At 37.3% G+C, this 27,086-nt stretch overlaps 1 protein-coding gene across 1 annotated transcript in view; it reads right to left on the bottom strand.

Annotated features, from left to right (window-relative positions):
* The window catches only part of LOC149167045 (uncharacterized), a 208,011-nt gene extending 203,840 nt beyond the window's left edge, over nucleotides 1-4,171 (bottom strand). The window contains exon 1 of the mRNA XM_089431446.1: nucleotides 3,925-4,171. Within this exon, the coding sequence (XP_089287572.1) occupies nucleotides 3,925-4,055 (131 nt within the window). The 5' untranslated portion in view covers nucleotides 4,056-4,171. The remainder of the gene's footprint in view (nucleotides 1-3,924) is intronic.
* Between the last annotated feature and the right edge of the window lie 22,915 nt (nucleotides 4,172-27,086).

The following is a 27,086-nucleotide window of genomic DNA, read 5'->3' as shown; positions in this document are numbered from 1 at the left end:
TTGGGAAAACAAGTGCAACAGCGAAGGGTTTTTATTACTAAGCAGCACTGAAATAATCTGAGCACAATCTATATGCCAAAAACTAGCAATCCTAAAAAGAAAATATTGGCAAAAATCTAGTGAGGAATTGTCCTCACCCCACAAGCAATTTGGCACTGAACACTGCCCTCTGAAAACCCCTCCACAAATTGCCCTGCGTCACCCTTTGCGCAGGCACAAATCTGTGTTGCCTAGATCTCACACTGAGCTACCTCTTCAGCTTGCTACTTACTGTGGAAATGTTTCTCCCGGCCTCTGCAAAATTTTCCTGCTTCCAGAACTCTGAAATGACTTCCCGATTCTGCAAATTGAACTGCATCTTAGAGGCTTTTGCGCAACCCTTGCATAGCCTCTCTATGGCTATCTCTGTCTCTCTGCAATGTACTCTCTGAAACTAGAAAATCTTCCTCTGGATCACTATCCCTGCCCCTCTTTGTCTTTGCTTCCCTTCTCTGGCTCGAACTCTTCCGGCAACTGTTGTTGCTCTCTGGAGAAATCGAACTACCCAAGGAAATCAATCTCAAGTGCGTTTCTCCATCAACCCATCGACTTCTTCTTATAATCTCATTGTGGGACTCTAACGACCAAGATTAAAACTTAATCAATGGTTGAGATTATTTCCTAGTCAATCTGTATGAGTTTCTAGAGAGATCTCACCTTCCTCATTTAATTCTTGTTAATTAATCATTTTCCCTAAGTTAGACTTAGGAAAAACTTAAGTAATGATTAAATAACTTAATTAAGGCATTTCTAGGTGGATTTTTCTGAAACCTTTTCTGAGTTATGGAGTCCTAGTGTTTCTTACCCTCTATGACAACTGTCAAGACTAGAACACCATCTGATGCTACAAAAAGTTAGTATTTATTCAAAATGACCAACCAAGCTAGTATTTATTCAAAATGACCAACCAAGCCATAACTTCTTCCTCTTTGCATGAAAGCTTTGAAAAGGGGCAATGGGATGGTTTTAATGATTTTTCACAAAGAATATTATGCTCATTTATGTGTCTTTGACTTGTTTTTTGTTGTGATGAATATCATTGTTTGTTAAGATGCACAAAAAATAGAGAAATTGATTAAGAAGGGGCACTCTAGTATGTTTTCATTTTTTCTCATTCCAAGCAACTATCGTGAATTAAAATCAAGAGGATTCACCAATGAATCAACTACTTTATCACTATGGTGATCTATTTCAAAATCCTTTTGCAGATTTACCATCAATTGTTAGGATGGGTGAAACACAACTTTGATGGGACATCAAAAGGTGAGGGGTTGGAGGCATCTTCAAGGATCATGATAGTAATTTCTTCACTGCTCTCTAAGTTTCTTGAATATACAAACTAATAATCAAGTAGAAGTGGAAGCTTTATCCTTAGGGATCATTGAATCTCTCAAATTCATATTTAATAAAATTAAATTCAAAGGAGATTCTCAACTTGTCATTGACTTGATGAATGGGAAGATTCAAAGCCTAGCTTGGGATTTATCTAATATACAAGAATGGGATTTAGGCAAGCAGTCAATTGCTTTGACTAGTACTCCTCATGCATGTTAGGCAATCCAATAATAAGGTAGTATCCATTGTCCAAAAGACCTCTAAAATCAAACATACTAAACCCCACCCCATGAAGGAGGAAGAAGATTGGAAAGTAAGGCTAGCCAAAATTTAGAAAAGGGGAACCCCTCAAATTTCCTCTTCACATCACATTAAACATCATAAATAGGAAGCAATGAGAATCTGGACCTCCCATCTATGATTGTCCATCCCCCTAATCAGTTGGGCAAGCAAGGGATGGGTTTATTGTACTTCCATCATGAGATAGGGTAGCGGAATGAATTTGCCACCCTACTCCATAGTGTTGTTATGTCATTCTTGTCCGCTCATGTGAAGAAATTCAACTTGCTTTCTCCAACTTGCAATCTAGACTTCTAAAGGTCTATAGATCCTCTACATCTTTGAACACCGACATGGTGAAACTTGCAAAGCATAAATGACAACACCCACAAAAATAAGGAAATGGACCCACTTCCAGATCTCTTCAATTATAAAGAGTGGCTTAACAATTTTATCATTCAACATGGACTTTAGGAAGCATTCGAGAAATTCTATTCAACCCTGAACAAGCAAAGACAGAAAGCCAATAAAGCCTCTGCTGATGATCTAAACCAAGAAAGCCTCTGCTTGGGTTCATTGAGTACTACAAAAAGTGAAGAGAAACAGTCGTCTCAAGCTCGAGTTTGAAGACAAAGCTTTATGAAGCTAAAGAGCTTGTGTATGGAAGGTGCCAAGGGCACTCAAGGAACCATTGTTGAAGAGGACTGCCCAAGCCCAAAATGGAGTTCCTGCGCTAGATTTTGCTTCATATTTTTTTGTCAATTTCGTCGATATATGTTGGATATGGTGAATGAGCAATTGGCTTGTGCTTGTGTATGCATTGATTGTATCAGCGATAGTTAGTAGAAGTTGATATCAGTTTGCAAGAGGCATACGAAAGATGGGACATGAATGTATATCTTGCGAATACACAATCAAATTGGACTGTTATAAAGCTCCTGGTTACGTGAAAAACAATGATATGTACTGAATTCTCTCTCCCAAAGAGCTTGAAATATAAATGAGATTTATTTTTAATATAAAAAAGAAGATTAATAACATTGAATGATTTAATCTTAATTGTAATAAAATCAGTTAGATTAGTTAGAATAGTTGTCTAGAGAGACTAGGTTGGAAGAGCGAATGCGTCAATTTTCAATCCGTTGGGATTGGAGGCTTTGTTAGTTAGTAAAGCGAGAATGTTGTTATTTCCCACCAATAATAATAACAATGCAAATTTGGTAAAATTAATCACTTAGGATTAATGACATTGAATAACTGAATCATAATTGTAATAAAACAATGGTTAGATTAGTTAGAATAGTTGTCTATGGAGGCTTGGTTAATTGGGTGTTGTTATTCCCCACCAAAACTCAAATACCCCATGTAGATGTTCACCCCTCATAGGGCAGTACACCTGCATATGCAGGAGGCTGAACGCAGCTGGGTCCAAGTGCAAGTCTTACGTAACTTTGATGAAATAGATACCCCAATAACAGTTGGTTAGATGAAGGGTAGCTTTGATTGAAATATCCTGTATTGGACAGTGTCACTTGTGCTGACAGGAAGCATCTATTGCACAGGCCAGTAAAAGAATAATATGTCAAGGAGGTCTTAGTTTGATGGTAAAGTGGGAATGTTCCATACTCCCACCGAGGTTCTAATCTAGAGGCATGTTTTGTCTTTGTATGTCATTTTGCACATGCAAGCAAGCAGAGAGTTCCATGCGGTTGGGGCCAGACGAAGAGATTCTTCCAAGTTCTTTGAAGTGTTGCAAGCCCGTTACATTCAATTGCAATACTCCAGAAGGGCATGCTTGCGAAAGTGATACTTGAAAGAGTCATATCAAAAAAAATAGTAGAATAGTAAATTTCCTGTAAACTGCAAATTTTCCCACAACATTTTCGCGGAAATCAACTCATGCCAAGTAAGCTCGGCCGGCAGGTCATGGGTCCAAATTGCCCAGCGTTCCTTTCGCCCTAATTTCATTGTTTATGGTCTCGACTAAAGATTTTACCGTTTTGCTTACAGGGCAAAGCTAATTCAAGCTGAATGTTGCTCTAATCTTCATTCAGCAGAAGTACCCGGTTGCAGAAACTTATTTTACCATGGCAATCTGTGAAACGGTGCCTTAATACACAACCCTTATCCTCGGTCATTCCCCTTGCATGGAAACTGTTACCCACTGTCTAAGAAACCAAATTACACACACACGTATACTATAATGCCTAACATGTATAATTCGGAAAAATGATCCAGGAAACACAAAAGTGCAGAGGACCATGCACATACCTCTTCCATCTGGCGTAAATTGCAGCTCTGTTCTCTTGCACCGTGAGAAACCGACGGAGCAGATCAACCACCGTCGCGGGCTTCGAACTCTCGCAAACACTGTCCACCTCCATCTCCACTGCCTCCGCCATTGCGCGAAAAATTCAGGCCTTCTTGACACTATAGTTGCGCTTTCTCCGAGATGCCCGGGAGTCCGCGCGTAAGTATCGAACGACACTTTTTCCATTCCAAATCACTAAATTTAACGGCAAAACTACCTCAATCTCCATTGTCTTAGTTGCGCTTTCTCCGAGATGCCCGGGAGTCCGCGCGTAAGTATCGAACGACACTTTTTCCATTCCAAATCACTAAATTTAACGGCAAAACTACCTCAATCTCCATTGTCTTTATCATGTGATCATATTAATTATCGGCCTTCTACTAACGTAATTGATTGTGGATAATTGTCTTGGTGTAACATTATTATTAACTTTGTACAAGATGCAATGTCACTTCTTTTTTTACCTTTTTAATATATATGATAATATTTGACATAAAAGGATTTCTAATGTGTTCAGATATGATATCGGTGGATAGAATGGTTGAGTATTTCTTCAAAAGTCTAAAATATCGAGAGGTTAGATTATGTGGAATGTCATTTTATAAAAAAAGGTTTTTTAATATATATATAATGGAGGATAATTAAAGCATATTAATTAAGGTAATTAATAGATAAGTTGGGAAACTGAAGATAGTTGTATATTGGGATTGCAAATAAACAAAGTCAAAAATGGAGGGAACTAAGTATTTGATTACCACATTAACCATATAATTAGTATTATCTTGGCAACATGAATTCCCAACAATTCTATTTACCTCAAAGGTAGTGAAGGGCTTCCTAGTTAGTGACTTTGATGGTGCTCATGAAATGAGGATTGTTTTGATGTCAACACGAGAGAACATATGGCAATAAGAGGGAGGATAAACATTGTGGACTATAGGTGGCCTATGATTGTTATCAAAAAGTGGCAATATGTGAGCATAAAAACAATTAGTATAGGTCGAAATGTAGGGTAGCATGGTTTGAAAAAATGACATGATAGAAGGCTCTTGGTGAATGTTAGTAGGCATGAAGAAGTTCATAGAATCTCATGGGTCTTGGTGAGGAAGAGGATGCCATGAGGGACATATACACCTTGGAAGGTGATTGGAGAAGACGACATCAAGCCATTATATTTCTAGTAAGTTATGGAGATGGAGAATGACCAAGAACCACATTGAGGAGGGTGTCATTTGGCTCAGAGTCGACTAGTTGTGAAAGATCCAAATCACTACTTTGAAGTTGCAAACAATAACCCATTTGATTTCCTTCCTAGTTGGTATCACTTGCTCATTATCATGTGAAGAATAGATTCTAAATAGGAAGGATAAGATTGTCAGGTTTCTTCATGTAGAAAGAAAATGAAATAAAACCTAAAAACAATACTAAAAAGTTGTTAAAGACTATCCCTATCTCCATGCTTCATATAGAAATTTCAATATACTTCAATTTGCTTAGGCTGACCTTTCAAATGAAGCTAAATATAACATATGAAAAAAATGTAGTTTTGGCAAAGCGCACTTGCTTTGATAAAGGCAACAGCCTAAGCTCTCCAGCAAGCTTCCCAAGTTGATTTAAAAATATGGCACCAAGACATTAGACTAGGATATAAAGAAGAGTGCTTATAGATGTAGTTAATTCAGTGCAAAATCTCTACCAAACGACTTTGCTAATAGATATTAAATTGAAAATCATTGTTGAGAATAAGATTTGTATTTACTAACTTCAAATTCATCAAAATATGCATTGTAAATATCTTTGCATGCAAGTTAAGAAAGTGAAACCTCCTAACAACCACCTTGGTTTTATGCCCAACAAACCTTAACACCATTCTGAGTGGTAACAAACCTTAAACCAATTTAACCAATTAGAGTAACATGTATAGCAACAACACCTTTTCTGTGAGAACAAGAATTGTAACTTTTAAAGAGGACACAAAAGGTTGCTAGTTGTTACAAAATATTCAATTTACTGTAAAGTAGGCTAATGATTAGCCTTTTTAATGATGCATGTCAGAATGTTTATTTAATATAATTGTTTGGTTGTTTAATCTGATTTACAAGCCCCTGAGTATACAACTGACAATTCATGGTTCTCTGCTAGTTTTATATGTGGTTATTAGATGAGGAAACATGTTCTAACAAACATAGGGGATTTAAGCCTATCATATAACTTCAAATGGAGTTATATCTATAACATTAGATTGACATCATGCAAAGCCTACTCTTTTAGGTAGGTAAAATTGAATTCTTTATAATGTTATAATCTCTTTTCACTAGTAAAAAAAAAATGAGTATCACAAAGGAGATCAAGAAAAAATTATGCAATCCACATAGCAGTAAAGATTAAACAAATGAGGCCATCCTTATAGAGTTAAAAAAAATAACTAATGGTTCCATCCATGGAACATAAAAAAAATTTGAACATGCACTCTCTGTGAAAACTCTTCTAATGTTTTCGTTGTTATAATTACACAAATTTATTAAGAAAATACAAATTAAGACTTCAATTATTGTCTTCCTTGCCTCAATAAACAAGGATAATAGATGCAATGCAACATAGTCCCTGCCTCTACTGCTAATAAATTGATTAAGGCCATGCTTCTTTCAGTGGGGTCTTCATTTCGCCCACATTTATGTCTCTGCACACGCTTCCTCCGCACTTGGCACAATGAAAGCCACCTTTACACAACTTCTTCCACACAACCACCTCTACACACACTTGCTTTGCACATGCTTCCTCCACGCAACTTCCTCTGCACATCCATCTTCGCACACACTTCCACCTTCCCTCTAACTATAACCAATGGCTCGACCTACTGCGAGTTGTGGGTCAATTAAAACAACTAGCTTTTACTATTCACAAGGAGAAATGATTGTAACTTTTATCCTATCAACTATGCAAAAAATTCTTATGTCATTACTGTCTTTGTCTCCATTAAATCATATCCGCATATTGATTATTTATGCCTCTCACTTATCTCTTTTAAGTTGGAAATCATTTGTTATAGATTAGAGTTGTCGCCTTATGCAACCTTTACATTGTTTCACAAATAAACATCCCTTTTGTTAATGTATGTATATTATCACTTATTTTCCAAACAAAAAAATAGCAATATTTTTTTGTTGATGTATGGTTACATTAGAATTAAATTAATTTTTCGAATAAAGAAAACAAAAAAGTAACCATGGACATCAAATCATACAAATGTCAACTTGTCTTTTTACACTATTAATTAAATTAATTTACAATCAATAAACATCGACAACTAATGACAAAATCGTCAATATATAGTATGATATGTCATAGAATATACATCATTTGGGTGTGGAAAAGTTTAATGTGTGGGAGCACAGAGAAATGTGTTTTCTTCACACTCCTGGACAATCAACTTCTTTGCACTCAAGTGAAGCTCCGCACTCTTGCAAGTGTTAAAATGCCAGTATGGTCAAGGAAGCTCCGCGTTAGTTTTTGGTAGCAATGAAAAAGTGCTCTAATCTCAATTTGTGTCTAAGAAACTAAGGAACAAAAGATCTCCAAAACCCATAAAAGATTTCAGGAGATAAGCTTGTGAAATGCCTTAATTAAATTAATTGATCGATAATTAAAAAATGCTTAAGCCTAACTTGGGAAAAATGATTAATTAATGGAAATTAATTAAGGTTGAACGAGAATTCTCTAGAGACTCACACATATCGATTCTAAGATGATATTATTTGTTGAAGAGGATTTAATCATGGTTGTTAAAGCTCTAGCAAGAGATTATAAGAGAAAGTTGATGGGATGGAGAGAGACACAAGAGGGGAGTGTATTTCCTTGGCAGATCAAGTTATACAGTTGTAGTGATTCAGCAAGTAAGAAGAGTTCAAGCTAAAGGGAGAGCATTAGTGATTGAGGGAGCAACAAAGAGAATTCAAGAGGATGTAGGTTTTAACCCCATACAGAAATTACCTGTATACAAATTCTAAAACACAGAAAATAAACAATGTGAGAGCATAACACATAAAACACATATACACAGAGATTTTGCCTTGGATCCCAAAACCGGGACTACCAGCTTGATTTTTCATTATGTTCCTTTCAATGTTACAATACATATTTATACATGTCGAAGCATCCAATACCATGGACCGAAAACCATCACGTCCAAAACCATGGACCGAAAAACCATAGGTAGATTCACCCAACCTAATATAGGGTCCAAAAAGAAATTTCTCGAGGCGCTACCCTAGACCCCGTAGAGGGGGCTGCCTACCCCCCGGTTCACTACGTAGGTTAGTCGTGGAAAGAATATAACACAACCCAACATTCTCCCACTTGTTGTTTTCTTTCCACATGGGGCCACAAGAGAGCTTAGTCATTTTTCCAGCGCTGAAATGCCCATTGTTTCTCTACACCAAGAGAACTTCTCAGAGCTCACAGATTTTGTCAATGCATCTGCAGTATTCTTCAAAGTGTCCACCTTTACCAACAACACCTTTTTGTCTTCTATCATATCCCTCACAAAGTGATACTGAACATCAATGTGCTTTGTCTTTGAATGATAAGCAGGGTTCTTTGCCAAGAAAATTGCACTTTGGCTGTCACAGTCTATCCTTATAGCTCCCTGTACTAACCCCATACTTGAACACAATCTCTGCAACCAAATTGCTTCCTTGCTTGCATGAGTGGCTGCCATGTATTCTGCCTTTGTAGTTGATAATGCCACCAAGAGTGTTTCTTACTCATCCAATTGACTGCACCTCCAAATAGGTTAAACACATACCCACTTGTAGATCTTTTCTGATCCAGATCTCCAACCTAATCTGCATCAACAAAGCCACGAATATCCAACACTCTGTCCAATCCTGGTCTTCCTTCGTAGCAAAAACCATAATCACTTGTGCCATGCAAATACCTGAAAACCTGCTTCACTGCTGTCCAGTGCTCCTTCCTTGGTTTTGACATAAAACTGCTCAATACTCCCACTGCATGTGCAATGTCTGGTCTAGTACAGACCATTGCATACATCAGGCTACTGACTGCACTTACATATGGAACACGGGACATATCCTCTTCCTCTTCTTGTGTCTTGGGACACTGTTCAGCAGATAACTTTACACCTACAGGAATAGGAACCTTCACCGGTTTACTATCCTGCATATTAAACCTCTGCAATATTGTCTCAACATACTTCCTCTGGTTTAACCAGAGCTTCCTCTTTGCCAGATCTCTTTTAATTTCCATGCCCAAAATATAATTTGCAGCACCAAGATATTTCTTGTCGAATTTGGAGGACAATTGGGTCTTCAAATCCTGGATAATTTCTTTGTCATTTCCAACCAGCAACATATCACCCACATACAAGAACAGATAAATAACACAGTCACCAATTAATTTAAAATACACACAGTGATCTGCATTGCTTCTGGTGAAGCCAAGTCCCCGTATAAATGTATCAAATTTCTGATACCACATCCTTGGTGACTGTTTTAACCCATACACAGACTTCTTTAACTTGCATACCAGTTCTTTCTTACCCTTCACCGCAAAGCCTTCAGGTTGCTTCATGTAAATCTCCTCTTCTAGATCCCTGTGAAGAAATGTTGTCTTCACATCCATCTGTTCTACCTCAAAATCAAAAGCAGCAGCAACAGATAAAAGTAATCTAATAGAAGTTAACTTGGAAACAGGAGAAAAAATATCACCAAAATCAATTCCTGACACTTGGGAATAACCTTTTGCTACCAACCGAGCTTTGTATTTCTCCACCTTTCCTTCTGCATTTGTCTTCTTTTTGAACACCCATTTGCTGCCAATGGGTTTTCTTCCAGCCGGCAACTCCACCAGATCCCAAGCCTCATTTTTGTGCAAATATGCCATTTCATCAACCATGGTCTCTTTCCAAAGTTTTCCATCCTCTGAATCTACCGCTTCCTTCACAATTATGGGATCATCATCAGTGATAGATAAAGCAAAATTTGAACAGAAAGCAGATGGACTATACCTTTCTGGCTGCCTTCTTTCTCGAACTAATCTTCTTACACCCAGAGTTTGTGGCTCTTCATCTTCTGATTCCTCCTCTGTTGTAGAGTCTGATTCTTCCTCCTTTAGCTCAAACTCTATCTTCTCAATTTCCTTTGGTTGGACTTCATGTTTAATAACATCTTTCACCTCTCTGAACACCACATCTCGGTTGTACACAACCTTCCTTGTTGATGGGTTCCAAAGCTTATAACCCTTTAAACCATCCTTATACCCAATAAAGATGCACTTTTTCAGATTTACTATCCAACTTGGTTCGTTTCTCCTTTGGAACATGTACATATGCATCACATCCAAATACCCTCAAATGTGAAAGAGAGGGTTTCTTACCAGTCCATACCTCTTGTGGAGTCTTATCCTCCAACACTGATGAAGGTGATCTGTTGACCAGGTAACATGCTGTCTCCACCGCCTCTGCCCAGAATTCATGTCCTAACCCGGCACCACTGAGCATGCTTCTTGCCCTTTCCATCAACGTCTTGTTCATTCTTTCTGCAACTCCATTTTGCTGAGGTGTATATGGAGTAGTCTTTTGTCGTGCTATACCACACTTCTTACAGAATTCTTCAAATTCCTTACTGCAAAACTCTCCACCATTATCTGTGCTCAGCACCTTTATCTTCTTCTATGTCTGGTTTTCCACCAGAGCCTTAAACTCTTTAAACCTGTCAAAGACTTCAGGTTTCTTCTTAAGGAAATATATCCATGTATTCCTTGAGAAGTCATCTATAAATGATACATAGTACACATACTTACCTAGTGATGGAACCTTCATAGGTCCAAACACATCACTATGCACAAGCTCTAATATATGTTTCACCCTCTTACCACCAGAGGGGAAACTCACCCGATTCTGCTTCCCATATACACAATTTTCACAGAAATCAAAATCCATAGAGCTATTAGTCATACCTTCTACCATACCTTTACCATGAAGTATTTGAAGGTCCTTCTCTCCAATATGTCCAAGCTTTTGATGCCACAGCATAGTCTTCTCTCCAGAGACCACTAGATTTTCTACTCCACTTTCAAGAACCACAGAACTGTTGCACCCATCAACAACGGTGCTACTTTGTAGCTTGTACAGAGTTCCAGTCCGAACTCCCTGCATCAATACCAGTGCTCCTCGAACCATCTTGCAGGTATCCTTCTCGAACACTGTTTTTACACCTGCATCATCCAACTTGCTTACAGAAATCAGATTTTTGGCTAATGCAGCAATATGCAGAACACCCAGAAGTGTTCTGACCCTTCCACCTTGCAACTTCAAATTTAATTTTCCGCGACCAACGATTCTAGCCTTCCTATCGTCCCCTAAGAAGACATCACCACCATCGTATTTATCATACTCGCAGAACCACTCTCTATGGGGAGTGAAGTGAAAGGATGCACCTTAGTCAATCAACTATGTCTCATGATCTACATGTGTACTTGAAGAAGCCAAGTACACATCCCCACCTTCATCTGAGGTGGTTTTCACCTCTACAGAAGGAGCATCATCAGATCCCTTTCCTTTATCAGGAGCTTTAGATTTATAGTCCCTTTTGTAGTGCCCTTCCTTTCCGCATTTCCAGCACACCACCTTTACAGGTTTTCCTGGAGATTTAGATCTCCCTCTAGATTTAGATCTCCCACTCAATGAATTATTTTTGTTTCTGTTCTGGGACCATCCTCGTACAGACAAGGCATCACCATTCTAGCTCTCCATATTTTTTCCATCTCATCTCCTCCATCAGTAAGGATGAGACTATTTCATCAAAATGCAAGGCAGTTGCATTGCTACCTATTGCAATAACCAGGCTATCCCACGAATCTGGTAGAGAACACAACAAACTGATGCACTTATCTTCATCTGAAATTTTAATATCAACATATGCTAACTGACTTACCACAGTATTAAATGCATTCAGATGCTCTGTCACCAAGTCTCCATCTTTCATCCTCATGTTATATAGCTTTTTCCGCAAGAACAGTTTATTCACCAGAGACTTAGATTGGTACAAAGTCCCTAACTTGTCCCACAAAGCCTTTGCAGTAGCTTCCCCTGATACATTCAGCAATACTGAATCTCAGACACACAATCGTATTGTTCTCTTTGCCTTTCGATCCAACTTCTTCCATTCTTCATCGGACACTCCCAATGGTTTAGTACCCAGATCTACCACGATCCACTAATCTTTATCCACCAACAGATCCTCCATCTTGAGTTTCCACAACTCAAAACTCTGACCATTAAATTTCTCGATCTCTATCTTTCCACTGCTCGCCATCTTCTTTCACCGCCAAAATTGATCTCGCAGATCTCCCACTGAACAGGGTCTACCACAGGCCTGAGCGAAACCCCTCAACAACAAAGGCATCCCCTTCAAGCCAAAACAACTCTGATACCAAATGTAGGTTTTAGCCCCATACAGAAATTACCTGCATACGAATTCTAAAACACAGAAAATAAACAATGCGAGAGCATAACACATAAAACACATATACACAGAGATTTTCCCTGGATCCCAAAACCGAGACTACTAGCTTTATTTTTAATTATGTTCCTTTCAATGTTACAATACATATTTATACATGCTGAGGCATCCAATACCATGGACCGAAAACCATCGCGTCCAAAAAAAAAAATTCCCGGGGCGCTGCCCCAGACCCCGTAGAGGGGGGCAACCCCCCCCCCCCCCCCCCTCAAACCCCCTGGATAGGGCGGCTACCACCCCCCCTCTAACCCCTCGGTTCACTACGTAGGTTAGTCGTGGAAAGAATATAACACAGCCCAATAGAGGAGTTTCCCAACAATTTTCTAGTGTCAAAGAGGCAAGAAAAGGGAGGTCGATATTATTTCTGCAGAGAGGTCGAATAGCCAGTGCGAGCAGCTAGAAACCCCAGTGCAAGTGCCAGAAAGAGAGTCGTTTCAGTTGTTGGAGGTCGGGATATCACCTAGAAGGTAGAGTGAGTCATTTTTAGAGGCAAAGGGAGGTTGAACAACTCAGTTAGAGCCAAGTAGAAGGCAACACGAATTTCCCAGGCCAATGGTACGAGTTCCAGGCAGGGCGAGTTGCTGATGATGGAGAATGAGCAAGCCAGAGTGAGGTCGAATTATATTGCATAGGGAGAAAATTATCTCCCAGTATTTTGCTAGTGTATTTTCTGGAGGATAGTCAGCTTGGCATCCATAATATTGTACTTAGAATTTTACTGCTACATGATAATAAATAAACCCTCATTTGTTGCTCAGGTTTTCCTTTCGAGGTTTTTCCAGAGATTATTAGTCCAAAAATATTGGTGTCTATTTTATTGTGTGCATTATTTTCTAAACTTCCAGTTTATTTTCCACTGTGTATTTTATTCTAGTTTATTTTCGTAATAACCAATAACATGCAAAACAATTAAGAGATAAAGATTTTTCACACTCTACACTCCTACATATGTTAAAACGCCAGTATGGCGTGGCATGCTGTCATGCTTCCACAAACATTGGCACCTACACCTTTGCCTCCTTCCATTGTTACCATGAGATCACTTTCCCAATGTGGACTACAACAGTGGAAGGGTGTTCATGGAAACCATACCCCTGCAATGTTGATGACACTGAGTTGTTGGGTATATACCTAATTCTCATCTCCTTCGTTCCCAACATTGTTATGTCATTTCCACTCCCAACTTCTCTAAACGAAGGAGCTGCTATTTCAGTGCAAAAAATGTGCAGATTTGGTGAGTGCAAATTCAAACCTTGAGAATGAAAAATGTTCTCCAAAAGGGAACTAGTGGAATCTCATATTGATAAAAATAGGGATCACATAAGAGACAATGAGTGCAGCCGAAAATACCCACCACATTTGCCTTATGACGATTACTTGCAGGGGCCACGTTTTGATAACACCAAAATTGGTCACAGAGCAAGCGATGCCTTCCCCACAATGCACCTCCATGATCTCTCATTCAATTGTGGGGAGGGTGACATATATGAATTATTTGGTGGGCTTGACATTTCCAATGTTCTGTCAGTAAATAAGCAAGGTTGCTTCTCAAGAGACGCCTTAGTCATCTTTGCAAGCCCTTTCAGGTCAACCTCACACTACGAGAATAGAGTAGTTGCAAGACTACCTATGTCAAGACGAGAGCACCGATTCTTCACTTTAAGGGTTATAATGATAATTCTCAACACCGGGATGATTTTAATAATGATAATGATGGTGTTGAGTGTTATGAAGCTAATGGGCCTCCCATTCTTTGTCACAAAGAAAAATATTATTGATTTCTTTCATTATAATGTGTTTGAGGAGAGTGTGCATACTGTATATCTCTTTAATGGGAAGGCAATGAGGGATGTGTTTGTTGATCTCTTAAGCAGGTGATAGTATATATGATAAACATGTCAAAAGGTTCTGTGGAATTGGTTTAGACATTGTTAGAGAAGAATACATATTTAAATTCAAGCATTGGGGACCATGAGAAATATGTTAGTTGTGGAGACCAAGTGGCAGTGTAAAGCCTCTACGAGATGATGGCAATTGGGAAGCCAAAATAAATAAATAAGGGGCTTGGTTTACACAGACTTGGGGCGAGGAGTCCATAATGACAAAGGCCATGAGACACAATCAAATAATTTTTTTTAGACTATGGTCTAGAGGGGCTTTTGCATGGGGGCAAAATATTGGAAATCGTTGTAGAGAAACTGAGCATGCTGCATCGATGAGTGATGGATAAAGTCATCGTCGTGATGATATTGGCTAGAGATGATATGAAGGTGCATGTTGGAGTAAGAAGCCATGAAGTGGACGTTTTGTTTGTCTAATGTTGCCATAATTATTGGTTGAGAATAAAGTATACGATGACATAAGTACTTGTAAATTTGGCTCTAAAATAATCTTTGTAATTATAAATTCTTGTGATAAAAAGAATAAGTTGATATCTCTTCAAATACATGTCTATTTTCATCGCATCTTGTCATGTGCATAAATCTCGATTGCTCCACACATGATTTCTCTTTGCGTTGAAAATGTACATTTTATATATCCATGCACTATAAGAGTTCAATTTTAAAATGTTTGTAAAATATATTAACATAGTTTAGTTTAATTATTTGAAATTGTGATTTTAGAGTCATCGCAAAACAAATATCTACGCAAGCTTGTGTACTCCTCCCACTGTTTGACTTTGCAATTTTGGTACTCCTCCCGAAGTCTTATTTTGCAATTACAGTAATCCCCCCACACTTTGACCTTGGTTTACCTGATTTTGACATTTATAGCCATGACCACACACAGAAAACTGTTGGAAGTAATGGAGAAAGATAAACTTAGATTATTGTTATGATGATGATAGGTTTGAGACTCTAATCTTAGACCTCATATCCTAATATCTAGGGAGTGGTTGAAACCATCATGTTAGTGTGAAAGCCTATATATTTGAGGCTCATCTGACTCAATGTAAAGCGGGCTTGTATGAGTGTTTGTACACTCTCCAGGTATCTCACCTGGAGAGCCATTTAGTTTATAGCTAATATATTCAGATTTTATCATGGTATCAGAGCTGCAGGGTCGAGGAATCTGTATGCTAAGTGAAGGATTTGCCCGGTGTGCCTGAGGCGAAATTGGTATGTGGTTTGGATGAAAAATCACGTCGATCCCACTGTGAGACTTGCGTGCATTTTATTTTGACATTTTGGCGCGACTGAAGGGTTGAATGGCGCGAATCCACTGTGGTAAATCGCACCGACCGTGCAGAACAACAACAACAACAAAAAACTGTGTTGTGTCGTTGCTTCTGCTGTGAAGAGATCGCAGGATGCTGGACTTGCCCAGAGGTCGAGGAGACCAGATCTCTGTTTTTTATTTGCAAGCCGCGAGGAGATCGACAACAGCCTGGATCGTTGGATTGTCAGAACACTGGATCGTTGGATTGCTAGATCAGGTCGTTGCGTGGAATTTTGTGGAGACGTGCAAGAGGCCGCGAAATCGCCGGAGGCTGTAGAATGTTGTTGCATTGAATTAAAGAAAAACCTTAAACATCTGTCGTAAATGGCGTGGAGGATTGAGTTGAAGTGGTGAATGCCATTCAAGGTGATTTTCTCCCTGTTTTGAGCATTAATGCTTGAGAGGACGAATTATTTGCCTGGTTTCGAACTGAATCATCATCCAGGCCATAGATCCGGTATTGTTGTCAGCATTATCTAGTAGATTTGTCCTGGAAATATTATTGTTTGAGAAACCTAGAAGTTGCAGGTTGTGGAGATCCTAAAACCAATTGGGTAAAATTTTCCTCTAAGTTATTATATGCCACAATGAAAATGCGAAAGTTCTGCTGATTTGAACCCATCTTCAAAAATATGTGTTATCAGAAATTGCTAATTACATACATCAGAATTAGATATTGATAGCGTTTCCAGCTTGTGAGAGGTCGTTTTGTTGCTCATTGCCAGAGCCAAGGGCACTGAGACCTGTATGGCATAGAAGCCACAGTGTACAAGATTCTATAGTTGAAGAGCTGCCAAAGGGAGAAGTTTCCCACCTGCGTGGTAACGAGGTTGTTGGAGCTCATTAGAGGACCGTGTGGAGTCGAAAAGAAATCTCGAAGCAAGATAAAGCGAGATAAGCTGGACTTTAACAACATGTCTATATTTTTAGATATTTTTTATTCTGATGATGATATTTTTCTCATGTGGGCATTTAGAGGCATTAGCATGAGTAGTATGTTCGAGTCAGAAGAAATTTCAGAAAAACAATGTGGTTATGTTGATGACCACGAGAATCAAGAGGCACAGTCTGTTGTGCAAGATCCTGAGATTGAAGACACACGAGCTGATCTTCAAGAAGGGTGTAAAGAGTAACAAAGTGTTGAAGATCAATTGGATGAGCCACGTGAAGCTGATTGCAAAGACATGGCAGAAGAAGACAAAGTTGGAGAGAATTTAAATTGTGATGATCTCATCAATATTTTTGTGTGTGCAGACGTTACATCAATGAATGATTAAGACATCATAGCTGACGTTCAGATGGTTGACACCGAAAATAGTGAGAGGGTAAATTCTCCTATCCAGCCTGTCATAATCTTGAGAAGGGCGAGAATAAGAATTCAAGCTTTCCATCACTAGGGAAGAAATGAGGAGAAGATACATCACTACCTCATGGCGAGGAAAGCGAAGATGAAGCCTCGACTCAAAATGAACAAGCATGGACTCACAAACAAAAAGACGAAAATGAAAACCTCTATTACCAAGTTTTTCATGTTTTAATTGTAAGCCTAGCGGAGACAAGACCAGCAGGCGTATGTTATTTTTCAATACCCTTTCTCCATTAAGGGGGAATGTTGGAAGTAATGGAGAAAGCTAAACTTAGATTATTGTTATGATGATGATAGGTTTGAGACTCTAATCTTAGACCTCATATCCTAATATCTAGGGAGTGGTTGAAACCATCTCGTTAGTGTGAAAGCCTATATATTTGAGGCTCATCTGACTCAATGTAAAGCGGGCTTGTATGAGTGTTTGTACACTCTCCAGGTATCTCACTTGGAGAGCCATTTAGTTTATAGTTAATATGTTCAGATTTTATCAAAAACTCTGCACAAGTAAAGTTTCTCACATCCATGAAAGGACAAAATTTCCTCTTTTGGGAAAAAAACTATTAATATAAAAATTATTAAAATTAGATTAACGGTATTACAATGTCACCCAATTAACAAAATAGATTTGGAAATAGCATACAAACCAACGATAGTTACATCGAAGAATAGAATAAGGAACCCGAAGTCTATCAGTAGAGACGTGAACTAAAAGATATCAAAATGCTTGCATCTCACATGTGTGTTTTTAGTGTTGAACAAAATATTTCATTAACATTAGCAATATTCCTCGGTCAAGTGGACAGACTTACGAGATTTGTTGCCTCGTGATTTGAAGGATTAAACCTCAAGCTTCTTTCACATTAATAATGTTGTCTCAGTGGTTTTACAGTTGTTAATAGCCAATGAATCTATTAAAATCATTTTTTTAAGTTATAATTTTTGTAAATTAACCCCTTATTCTTGTTTCATCCATGCATTTATGGGTTTGGTTATGAAAAGTAGTTTCAGAGAAAAGACGAAACTCTTCAGATGGATGCTTGTAAATTTATTGATTTATCGTGATAAAACCATTTTCGTAATGGGCATGCTTATGCACATTTCTTTGTCCAATTACATAGTTACGGTCGTAGGGATGCTTTTCCTTTTGGGTATTGAACATTGAATAGGTTTGTGATCTGTTAAAATTAAAATGTTTGGCAAGGAATTGCGTTAATGAGTCTATTTGCATAGTGAATAGATTGTCATAGATTTAAATATTAAATTTGGTATTTGTTTCAAGTTAATAATTTTGCACTTAAAGCCATGTATGTTAGGTCCCTAAAATATTAGTGGAGTCTTTTTATTGTTATTTTCCCCATATTGTTATTGTTTTGCTCCATAGAAGGCCACTATTGTTATGGTTGCGCCCTTACATTATTATTGTTATGTAGGCTTTGATTATATTGTGACCCCTTAGACTCTTGTATATACAAAGGAGGTATTGTCATTTGTATCATCCAAGAATTGTTCATTTATGTAATTTAAAGGAGGTTTCCCCCTCGAAGAGGATAATTTTTAAGTTGTCGATCTATTTATTTGTGAGCTGGTTGCGTAACATTTGGTATTAGAGCTTTGGATTCTAGGGTTTTGCTGCTTAAAAAAGGTCATCGTCGTATTTTCGCTATAACTTTTTTCTACGAAACTTTAAAAGCGTAAATTGCAACCATGTGGAGCCGAAATCTTGGTGAACTTTGTGCCATAATTTCATATTTTGGTTTGCTATATATTTGAGATATGGTCCAAAGAAATTAGGGTTTTATCATTCTCCATAATTCAGTCTCAAACAAGCAACCTACGGAAAATCGCCATGACTTTTGTTTCCAACATCGAATTTGAATCCTAGAAAAAGTTTTTGAAAGTGCACAGACTATAGTTTCTTCTGTAGCAATTTCAGGGTCGAATATTGAAACAATGACACATGGCATCCCGTACAACTTCTCTCTACTGAACTAGTCCATAATCAGGCCATCGTGGGAGATCTGGCATAACTATATATTGAAGAATCCAATATTGGTATGACTTGTGGCATTGGAAAGAAGATTCATAGGGCTACCATAGGACCAAATTTCAGACTTTGGCAATTTGAAATTACATAGATACAACAATTGCAATATCGAGCTCCAAAAAAGCAAGAAAAAGGTGTGTATTTTTTAAATTTTGTCATAACTTTTGTTTGAAAAATTAGTTTGAAGTGATTCAAAGGGCATATTGAAGCATAGATATAAGTATTTGGTTCTAAAATGCCTCCAAAACAAAAGAATTCTACACCTATTAAGCCCCCATAAAGCTCTACTATGACACATGAAGAGGAAGAATTGCGGCATGATATATCAAAATTACGAGACCAAGCGCAACAAATTTCACTCTTACAAATAGAAACGAAAGATGACATTGATGTTGTTTGAGGGATGGGATGGAAGCTAATATGAATGCTTTGAAATCAACATGGAAGGTTTGACAAAGTTGTTGCAATAAAGGCTTCCCGATGGTGACAAGGTAATCCATGAAAATTATGATGAGGCCAAAAAGAATATGTATTATAATTTTAGAGACTCCAATGTGTTGTTTAATAACCACCACATTCCAAATATAGATATGAGGAATTTTGATGGTAAGCATCCGGTAACATGGATACTACAGATGGAGCAATATTTTGATCTACAGGATGTGCAACCCTCACAAAAGGTATGTATTGCATCTTTATATTTAGAACCCAATCAGTTTGTATTGTATAAATGGCTTTGTTCTCGTAAACCACTTGTCACCTTGTCAATTTTTACAGAGGAAATGATATCACATTATGAAGATACAAAGAGCAACACCTTCTTTAGCTAATTGATAAATCTCAAACAAAAGGGTTCAATGGTGGAGCATATTAAAGACTTCCAAAAATTGAATATTAGGGTAATCGATATTCCAAGGGAGCATAGGATCGATGTCTTCATAGGGACTTTAAAAGATAACATCCAACATGAGGTTCACCTTTGGGAACCTGATTCATTAGAGAAGACATTTAGGTTCGCAAGAAAAGTTGAAAGCAAAATTATGGCAACTAGGAAGTCTACCACTCACAACTATAAATATGGAAGTGTTGTTGCTCCTAGTCTTCCATAACCTACAAGGTTGACACCACAAATATTGGAGGAAAAAAGAGAAAAAGAGCTTTGTTACAATTGTGATAGAAAATACATTAAAGGTCATAAATGCGATGAGAATAAATTATTCTACATAGATTGTGAAGAGAAGAAACAATTATATGCAAAAACCTCCAAATGTTTCTTTCTAGTATAGGAGGTGGAATATTTGGGTCATATTGTATCTCATGAGGGTGTTAAGGTAGACCCTAACAAAATTAAATCCATTAAGGAATGGAAAATCCCCACAACCGTAAAGTATCTTCGGGGATTTCTCGGGTTGACAAGGTATTATCGCAAGTTTGTTAAGAATTATGGGAGAATAACGACACCTCTAACATCATTATTGAATAAAGATGCATTTTCTTGGACTCCAAAAGCAACGAAGGCCTTTGAACATCTTAAAGAGGCAATGTGCCAAGCACCAGCCTTAGCTATGCCAGACTTCACAAAAACTTTTATTGTGGAATGTAATGCCTCAGGAAATGGAATTGGTGTTGTTTTAATGCAAGAAGGAAGACCCATTGCTTTTGAAAGTCGTCTAATCAAAGGAAAGTGTTTACACAAACCTATTTATGAGAAAGAAATGTTGGAATACTATATGCACTAAAGCAATGACAACCTTACCTAATGGGAAGACACTTCAAGGTAAAAATGGGTGACAAAGATGTTGGGTTATGACTTTGAAATGATCTACAAAAAAGGGAAGCAAAATGTTGCTACAGATGCACTCTCAAGAAAGGATGAGGATGTGGAAGCATTGCTTTGTGCCATTTCTATTATCCAACTTGAGTGGATAACCGAAGTAAGGGATGAATGGAAGAATGATGAAGAGGTGTGGTCACTCATTCAAAAGTTGCAGCAAGATCCCAGTACATCTGATACATTTAGCTGGAAAAATGATTCATTATGGTACAAAGATCGCTTATATCTTTGTAAGAATTCCTAACTAAAATAAAAGATTCTTTTGGAATTGCACACATCTCCCTTAGGAGGGCACTTAGGATTTTTAAAAACTTACCATAGGGTCAAGAAGGATTTTTTGTTGGATGGCCTTAAATATGATATTCAGAAGTTTGTGGCAAAATGTTTTGTTTTCCAACAAAATAAAGTTGAGACAATTAAGGCCCGGGTCCGTTACAACCTTTAGCCATTCCAAGTCAGCGTTGGAGGAGGTCTCAATGGATTTTATCATTGGTTTACCCAAGTATGAAGAAAAGAGTGTCATCATGGTGGTAGTTGATAGACTTACCAAGTATGCATATTTGTGTTCATTATCTCATCCTTTTAAAGCCAATATAATTGCTATTGTGTTTATGGAAACAATTCAAAATCTCCATAGAAACGCAAATATTATAGTAAGTGACAGAGATCCAATTTTCACTGGAAATTTTTGGACGGAATTATTTTCTGGTCTTGGTACTCAATTAGTTCGTACCCCATCTTATTATCCTCAATCTTATGTTTGGAAGGATATATTTGTTGATTTTTATATGATAAAAAAACACAAACAATCAAGTGGCTACCTCTAGCTGAATGGTGGTATAACACTTCCTTCCATACTGCAAAAAAAATGACCCATTTATGGCACTTTCTAGATATCATCCACCATCCATCACATCATCTTTAAGCGAAAATTCTAAGGTTCAAGTAGTGGAAGATCACATCGAGCATCAACAACAAGTTCTCCAACTCTTAAAGGATAACCTCACTCTGGCGCATAATCGAATGAAACAATAGGAAGATCAACATCACAGTGAAAGAAGTTTTGATGTAGGTGACTCGGTATTTTTACGGCTACATCCATACAAACAAATGTCTCTCAAGCAAGCTAAGAAAGATATTAAATTATCACCCAACTAATATGGTCCTTACAAGGTGCTGCAAAAGATTGGTAGTATGGCATACAAATTGGAGTTGCCTGCATCTTCCCGAGTACACCCAGTTTTCCATGTTTCATGCTTAAAGAAGGTTATCGGTGACAAGCTTTAAGTTCACACAATGTTGCCAAAACTTGATATAGAAGGAAAAATCATATTTGAGCCTGAAGCAGCGACGAAAACAAGAACCCGACAACTACGAAATCGATCAATTTTAGGGTATCTCATTATGTGGAAGAACTTATCCGCCAAAGATTCCACATGGGAGGATGAGAATTTTATACAAAAGCATCCATAACCACTCAAGGGTTGAGGACAACACTTTTTTGAAGGAGAGGGGCATTTTAGGTCCCTATAATACTAGTGTAGCCCCTTATTGTTATTATTGTGCCCATGCAGCTCCCATATTGTTATTGTTGTGCCCCATAGAAGCCCACTATTGTTATGGTTGTGCCCTTACATTATTATTGTTATGTAGGCTTTGACTATATTGTGACCCCTTAGACTCCTATATATAGAAAGGAGGTCTTGTCATTTGTATCATCCAAGAATTATTCATTTATGTAATGTAAATGAGGTTTCCCCCTCAAAGAGGATAGTTTTTAAGTCGTTGATCTATCTATTTGTGAGTTGGATTCATAACAATGTTAGCTTAACATGCTATCAACAATTTAAAAAATTGATATCAGGTTTAATATTAGTTATGTTAAAAATGGTATCGAATCAATAATTGTCCATCTCCCACTAGAAAATGCAAGTGACCAAGATATCTCCATTTCGATGACATGTCAAGCTATGAGTAATACACAATTGGCCCACCCACTTTCGATGATGCAAAGTTTCAGCTTTCAGAAGTAGCGGGTATGCATGTCGATGCAAATCTTTCTTATGCATGCCTAGGGCTACCCCCGTTTCGCTCTATAATGTTGTCGGCTTCACTTCGACGAACTATAGTAATACACTTTTCCAATATAGTGGCTTTTACACTCTTAACCAATTGTTTGTTGGACTTTTGTTGGTTGGTTCGACTTCCGCAATAGAAGTTTACACATGTAGACAAATATGGATGCCATATAGTCGAAGCAGGTATCTTGCACTTTAGGAACATATTCATTTTGCATTTCTCGCAACATGTTGTAGTTGGACATCCTTATTGATTAGCAACAAGGTCTTCTCCACCCTCATTTTTCATACCAGGATTTTTCATTCAGAGTTAATTTGGGTATAATACGCTCCCATATGATAGTATTCTTATTTTGGCCGACTAGGGATATTCTCTTACAATAGATGGACATCCCACGCCACACTTCATTCCACTGACAGCAATTTAGTTAATATAGCAAACGCAGTCCCATGTTGAATGACTGAATGTGGAAGTGTGTGTTTGATGCTTATGTGATGGGGAGTGTTTTTGTTGATTGGTTGTTTCCTTTAAAACCAATATCCTATCCTCTTGTCACCTCTGATGTGTGGTGGCCTCGTGTTTCTATCCTCTGGGTTGGTGTCATGTAGTCTAATGGGGAGCTCTGCCTTATTCAATGGGTTTGGTTGGACTCGCTCTCTTGTAGCTCCCAGGTGTGTTGGTTGAATAAAGTCATTCGAGTGGGAGCTCATGTACAATAACAATCGCTAGTGTTCCACTTAGCATTCCTAGTCCCGTAGGAAGTTCCAATACTTATTCGGAAGTGTTATGAAATTGTTGTAAGTTACCTCATCAACTGCCACGTTGTATCACCAAGGTAATAGGTGCCAACCAAATTTTTGTTCAACTATGAGACTTATATAACAACATAAGAGTATGTATTCCACTGTTGACATTTGTAAAGTCATATCAATTCATTTATGGTCTCTGAGATATTGTATAAATGTGATATAGTTCTATTTCAAGCAAAAATGGATTGAGTGAATAGATGGCTTAGGATACTAAGTGAGCATGATGTATCATCTAAATTTCATTTGCTAATCATATATTTTCGTTCCATTATTTATGAGTAGGATTCACTTTTAAACTTAAAGATGTAGTTGCCATCACCCTGACTTTATTCCTTGGTCCATGGCTTGGTTGGAGCTGAAACAACAGATAAAAGATAAGACATAAAGGGATGGATCAATATATGACGTTTGCCATTTAGTTTAGAGAGCTGCCTACCTTTCCACTAACTCCTCGTTCCTATGCCTTTGCTTTCATTGCTACACATTTTCCCTTCTCAATGCAACTAATTGGCACACATGCTAATATCGCCCTTTAGACTCCACTAACTTAGTTTGCTTCCTTTATTTCTTTTGGATCCAGCGGTCAAGATCTTGTTTCCGAGTTGATGCACTATCCTTCCTAAAGGGATTTCTTTCTATTTTCATCAATTTGATCTTGTTGCATGCTTGATTCCTTTCTATCTATTGTTAGGCCCCCTTGTCAGGGTGGGCTGGAAAGCAATCTTATTAACAAGCAGAGGGGAATGAGACCTGATGTTAGGTACAACATTAAAGAAAGCAAGTTAATCTCATACAAATCGGAATTCCTTGTCAGTGATGACCCAACCAATGGAACTTGGAGCTGAAGGAGGCATTTCAGAATCCATGAAGAACAATATTACTTCTCGTTTTTTCATCTTTGCCACCTTGACAAACGTCATGGCTACTTCAAAAGATACAATATGAAATGAAGTATTAAGGCAGCTACTTCAAAAGATACACTATGAAACGAAGTATTAAGGCTTTCCACGCAGTGGAAGTTTTACAAAAGTCTAACCAAATGAATTTCTTCCACACTAAAGACACCGCACTCTAGATTTTTTCTCGGAACTACTTTGATATGTATTTACTGTACTGGAAAACATACTCTGCTAAATCTGAAAAGATATTCAGAATAAGCATTGTATTGTTATATTTCATTTAACAGATCTCACATTCAATAGAGGCATACAAATAAGAGAAACGATAATGAAGAAGAGTTATGTTCAGCTATATAGCAGCAGCGATCAAAGACCATCTCAGCGTGAATCTTAACATTTAATGAAACTCAAAGACAATACTGAAAGTAATGGACATTTTCGTTTTTAAATGGACAGTTAGATTTAAAACAAACAAAAAAAATGCACGAAAGTTCTGCATATTACAATTGCATAGCGTAAGCAATGCGAAGAGGAGCATTTGCATTAAAGGGTAACCGATATGCTTTTCATTTTCCTCGTCCACTTTGCAGCGTGGACAATTCACATTGTAATTTTTGAATTCAGAGTTATGTGATTCAAATGAATTACGAAACCATAGAAATTACATAATAGAATTATTTAATAGTATTTGATTTTAATAAATTAATTTTAAGTATTATTTTTTTAAAATTAGTTGTTTAATATATTCGTTACTTAATAATATTTGTTTTTAATAAATTAATATCATAATAATTATTATTGATTTTTTTTTCATTAATAAAAAATTTAATAACAACTCTTGCATGGGCTCATGAACGCAAGTCTTTAACTAATTTAGTTTGATGGAGAGACAAGTCAGTAGCCCTTTCCATTGTTCAAGCACGATTTAATTTATTAAATTCAAATATTATTTTTCAAAAACTAGTCATTTAATATAACCGTTACTTAATAATATTTGTTGTCAATAAATTAATATCATAATTTAAATATTATTTACTTTGATTTTTTGATTCTTGTTAGTTATATTTTTCTATTATTTCCCATTAATAGAATTTTTAATAATAATTTATTTTAATAAATTAATTTAAATATTATTTTTCAAAAATAGCCATTATTTGAAATTTTGGTCTCTACATTGCTCTCTATTTAAGTCATTGCCATGGTCTGCCTCTTCATCTAATCCTGATGATGAACCACACTGGTTGGTTCGAAATGCGTCGGCCAAAAAATTATGTTATGTGATTTCTATCGAAAGACTTTTCGTACTTCTCATTGTACTGAATATTTTTCTTTTATAGTGGTTCATCACTACCAACCATTTTTTTCTCAAGACCAAAAGCTCAAACAATAGAGCAAGGAATCATTAAATTTCAAATTAATTTTCGCGCGTTTCTCAAGTTTTCGATAGTATCTTCAATGGAAGTCGACAATTCTCAGGCAGAGCCATCGTGCCTTCCTCATATAATAAAAGCTTTAATGATTGAGGGTCTCAAAGTTTTCGCTAGTGTCTTCAATGACACTCGACAATTCTTAGCATAGTTGTCGTGCTTCCCTCATACAATCGTCTGATGATAAAAGCTTTAATGATTGAGGGTTTGTCTGAGAGTTCAGAAGCCTCATTATTTTTGTTATCATAGGATGAGAAATTCAATGGAAGAAATTATTTGTCCTCCACTACGAGAAACGCAAAATAATTTATAAACTATCACATATTTAAGTAAATAATAATGTGCCCCACAACAACATAACATTATTCAACTAAATATGCAATTATATAGAAAGAACGAAATCATCATTAATGCAACGGAACATAAAGGAACAATAGAAGAAAAACATTCACACATAGAGACACTAGGATTGGTTAGACAAAACCCACCACGGGGAAAATCCTTTCAAATTATTCTTCTTATTATATCGTCATTGAATGATTCAACAAAGGAGAGTACAATGATTCATATCTTCAACCATAATCCTATCCAGCAAAATGAACTAAACAACATACATGAAATGAACCCAACAAAGCTAATAATCAAAACCATGATTTAGAAACTTGCGGTAAGTTGTCACTATCCGCCGTCAATTGCCAAACCCTGTGGTCAATTGATGAAATATGCGGTTAACTGTAAAACTCAAACCCTAGCTTCCAACCGCATGCAGAGAGTTATGTGTGTGCGATTGAAACACTCCAACTCCACACATGAGCATGGGTGCCTACAGTTGCAATCGAAATCTTCTTGTCTCATGCCTTTGGTTGGAAACCAAAACCCTAACCACATGTGTGAGCTTCAGA

The sequence above is a fragment of the Pinus tabuliformis genome, chromosome 5_1, assembly GCF_031772625.1.
Source record: "Pinus tabuliformis cultivar Carrire ecotype Pingquan chromosome 5_1, CPIR1, whole genome shotgun sequence".
In the NCBI taxonomy this organism is placed as follows: Eukaryota; Viridiplantae; Streptophyta; class Pinopsida; order Pinales; family Pinaceae; genus Pinus; species Pinus tabuliformis.
This window is presented reverse-complemented; position numbering and strand designations above follow the sequence as displayed.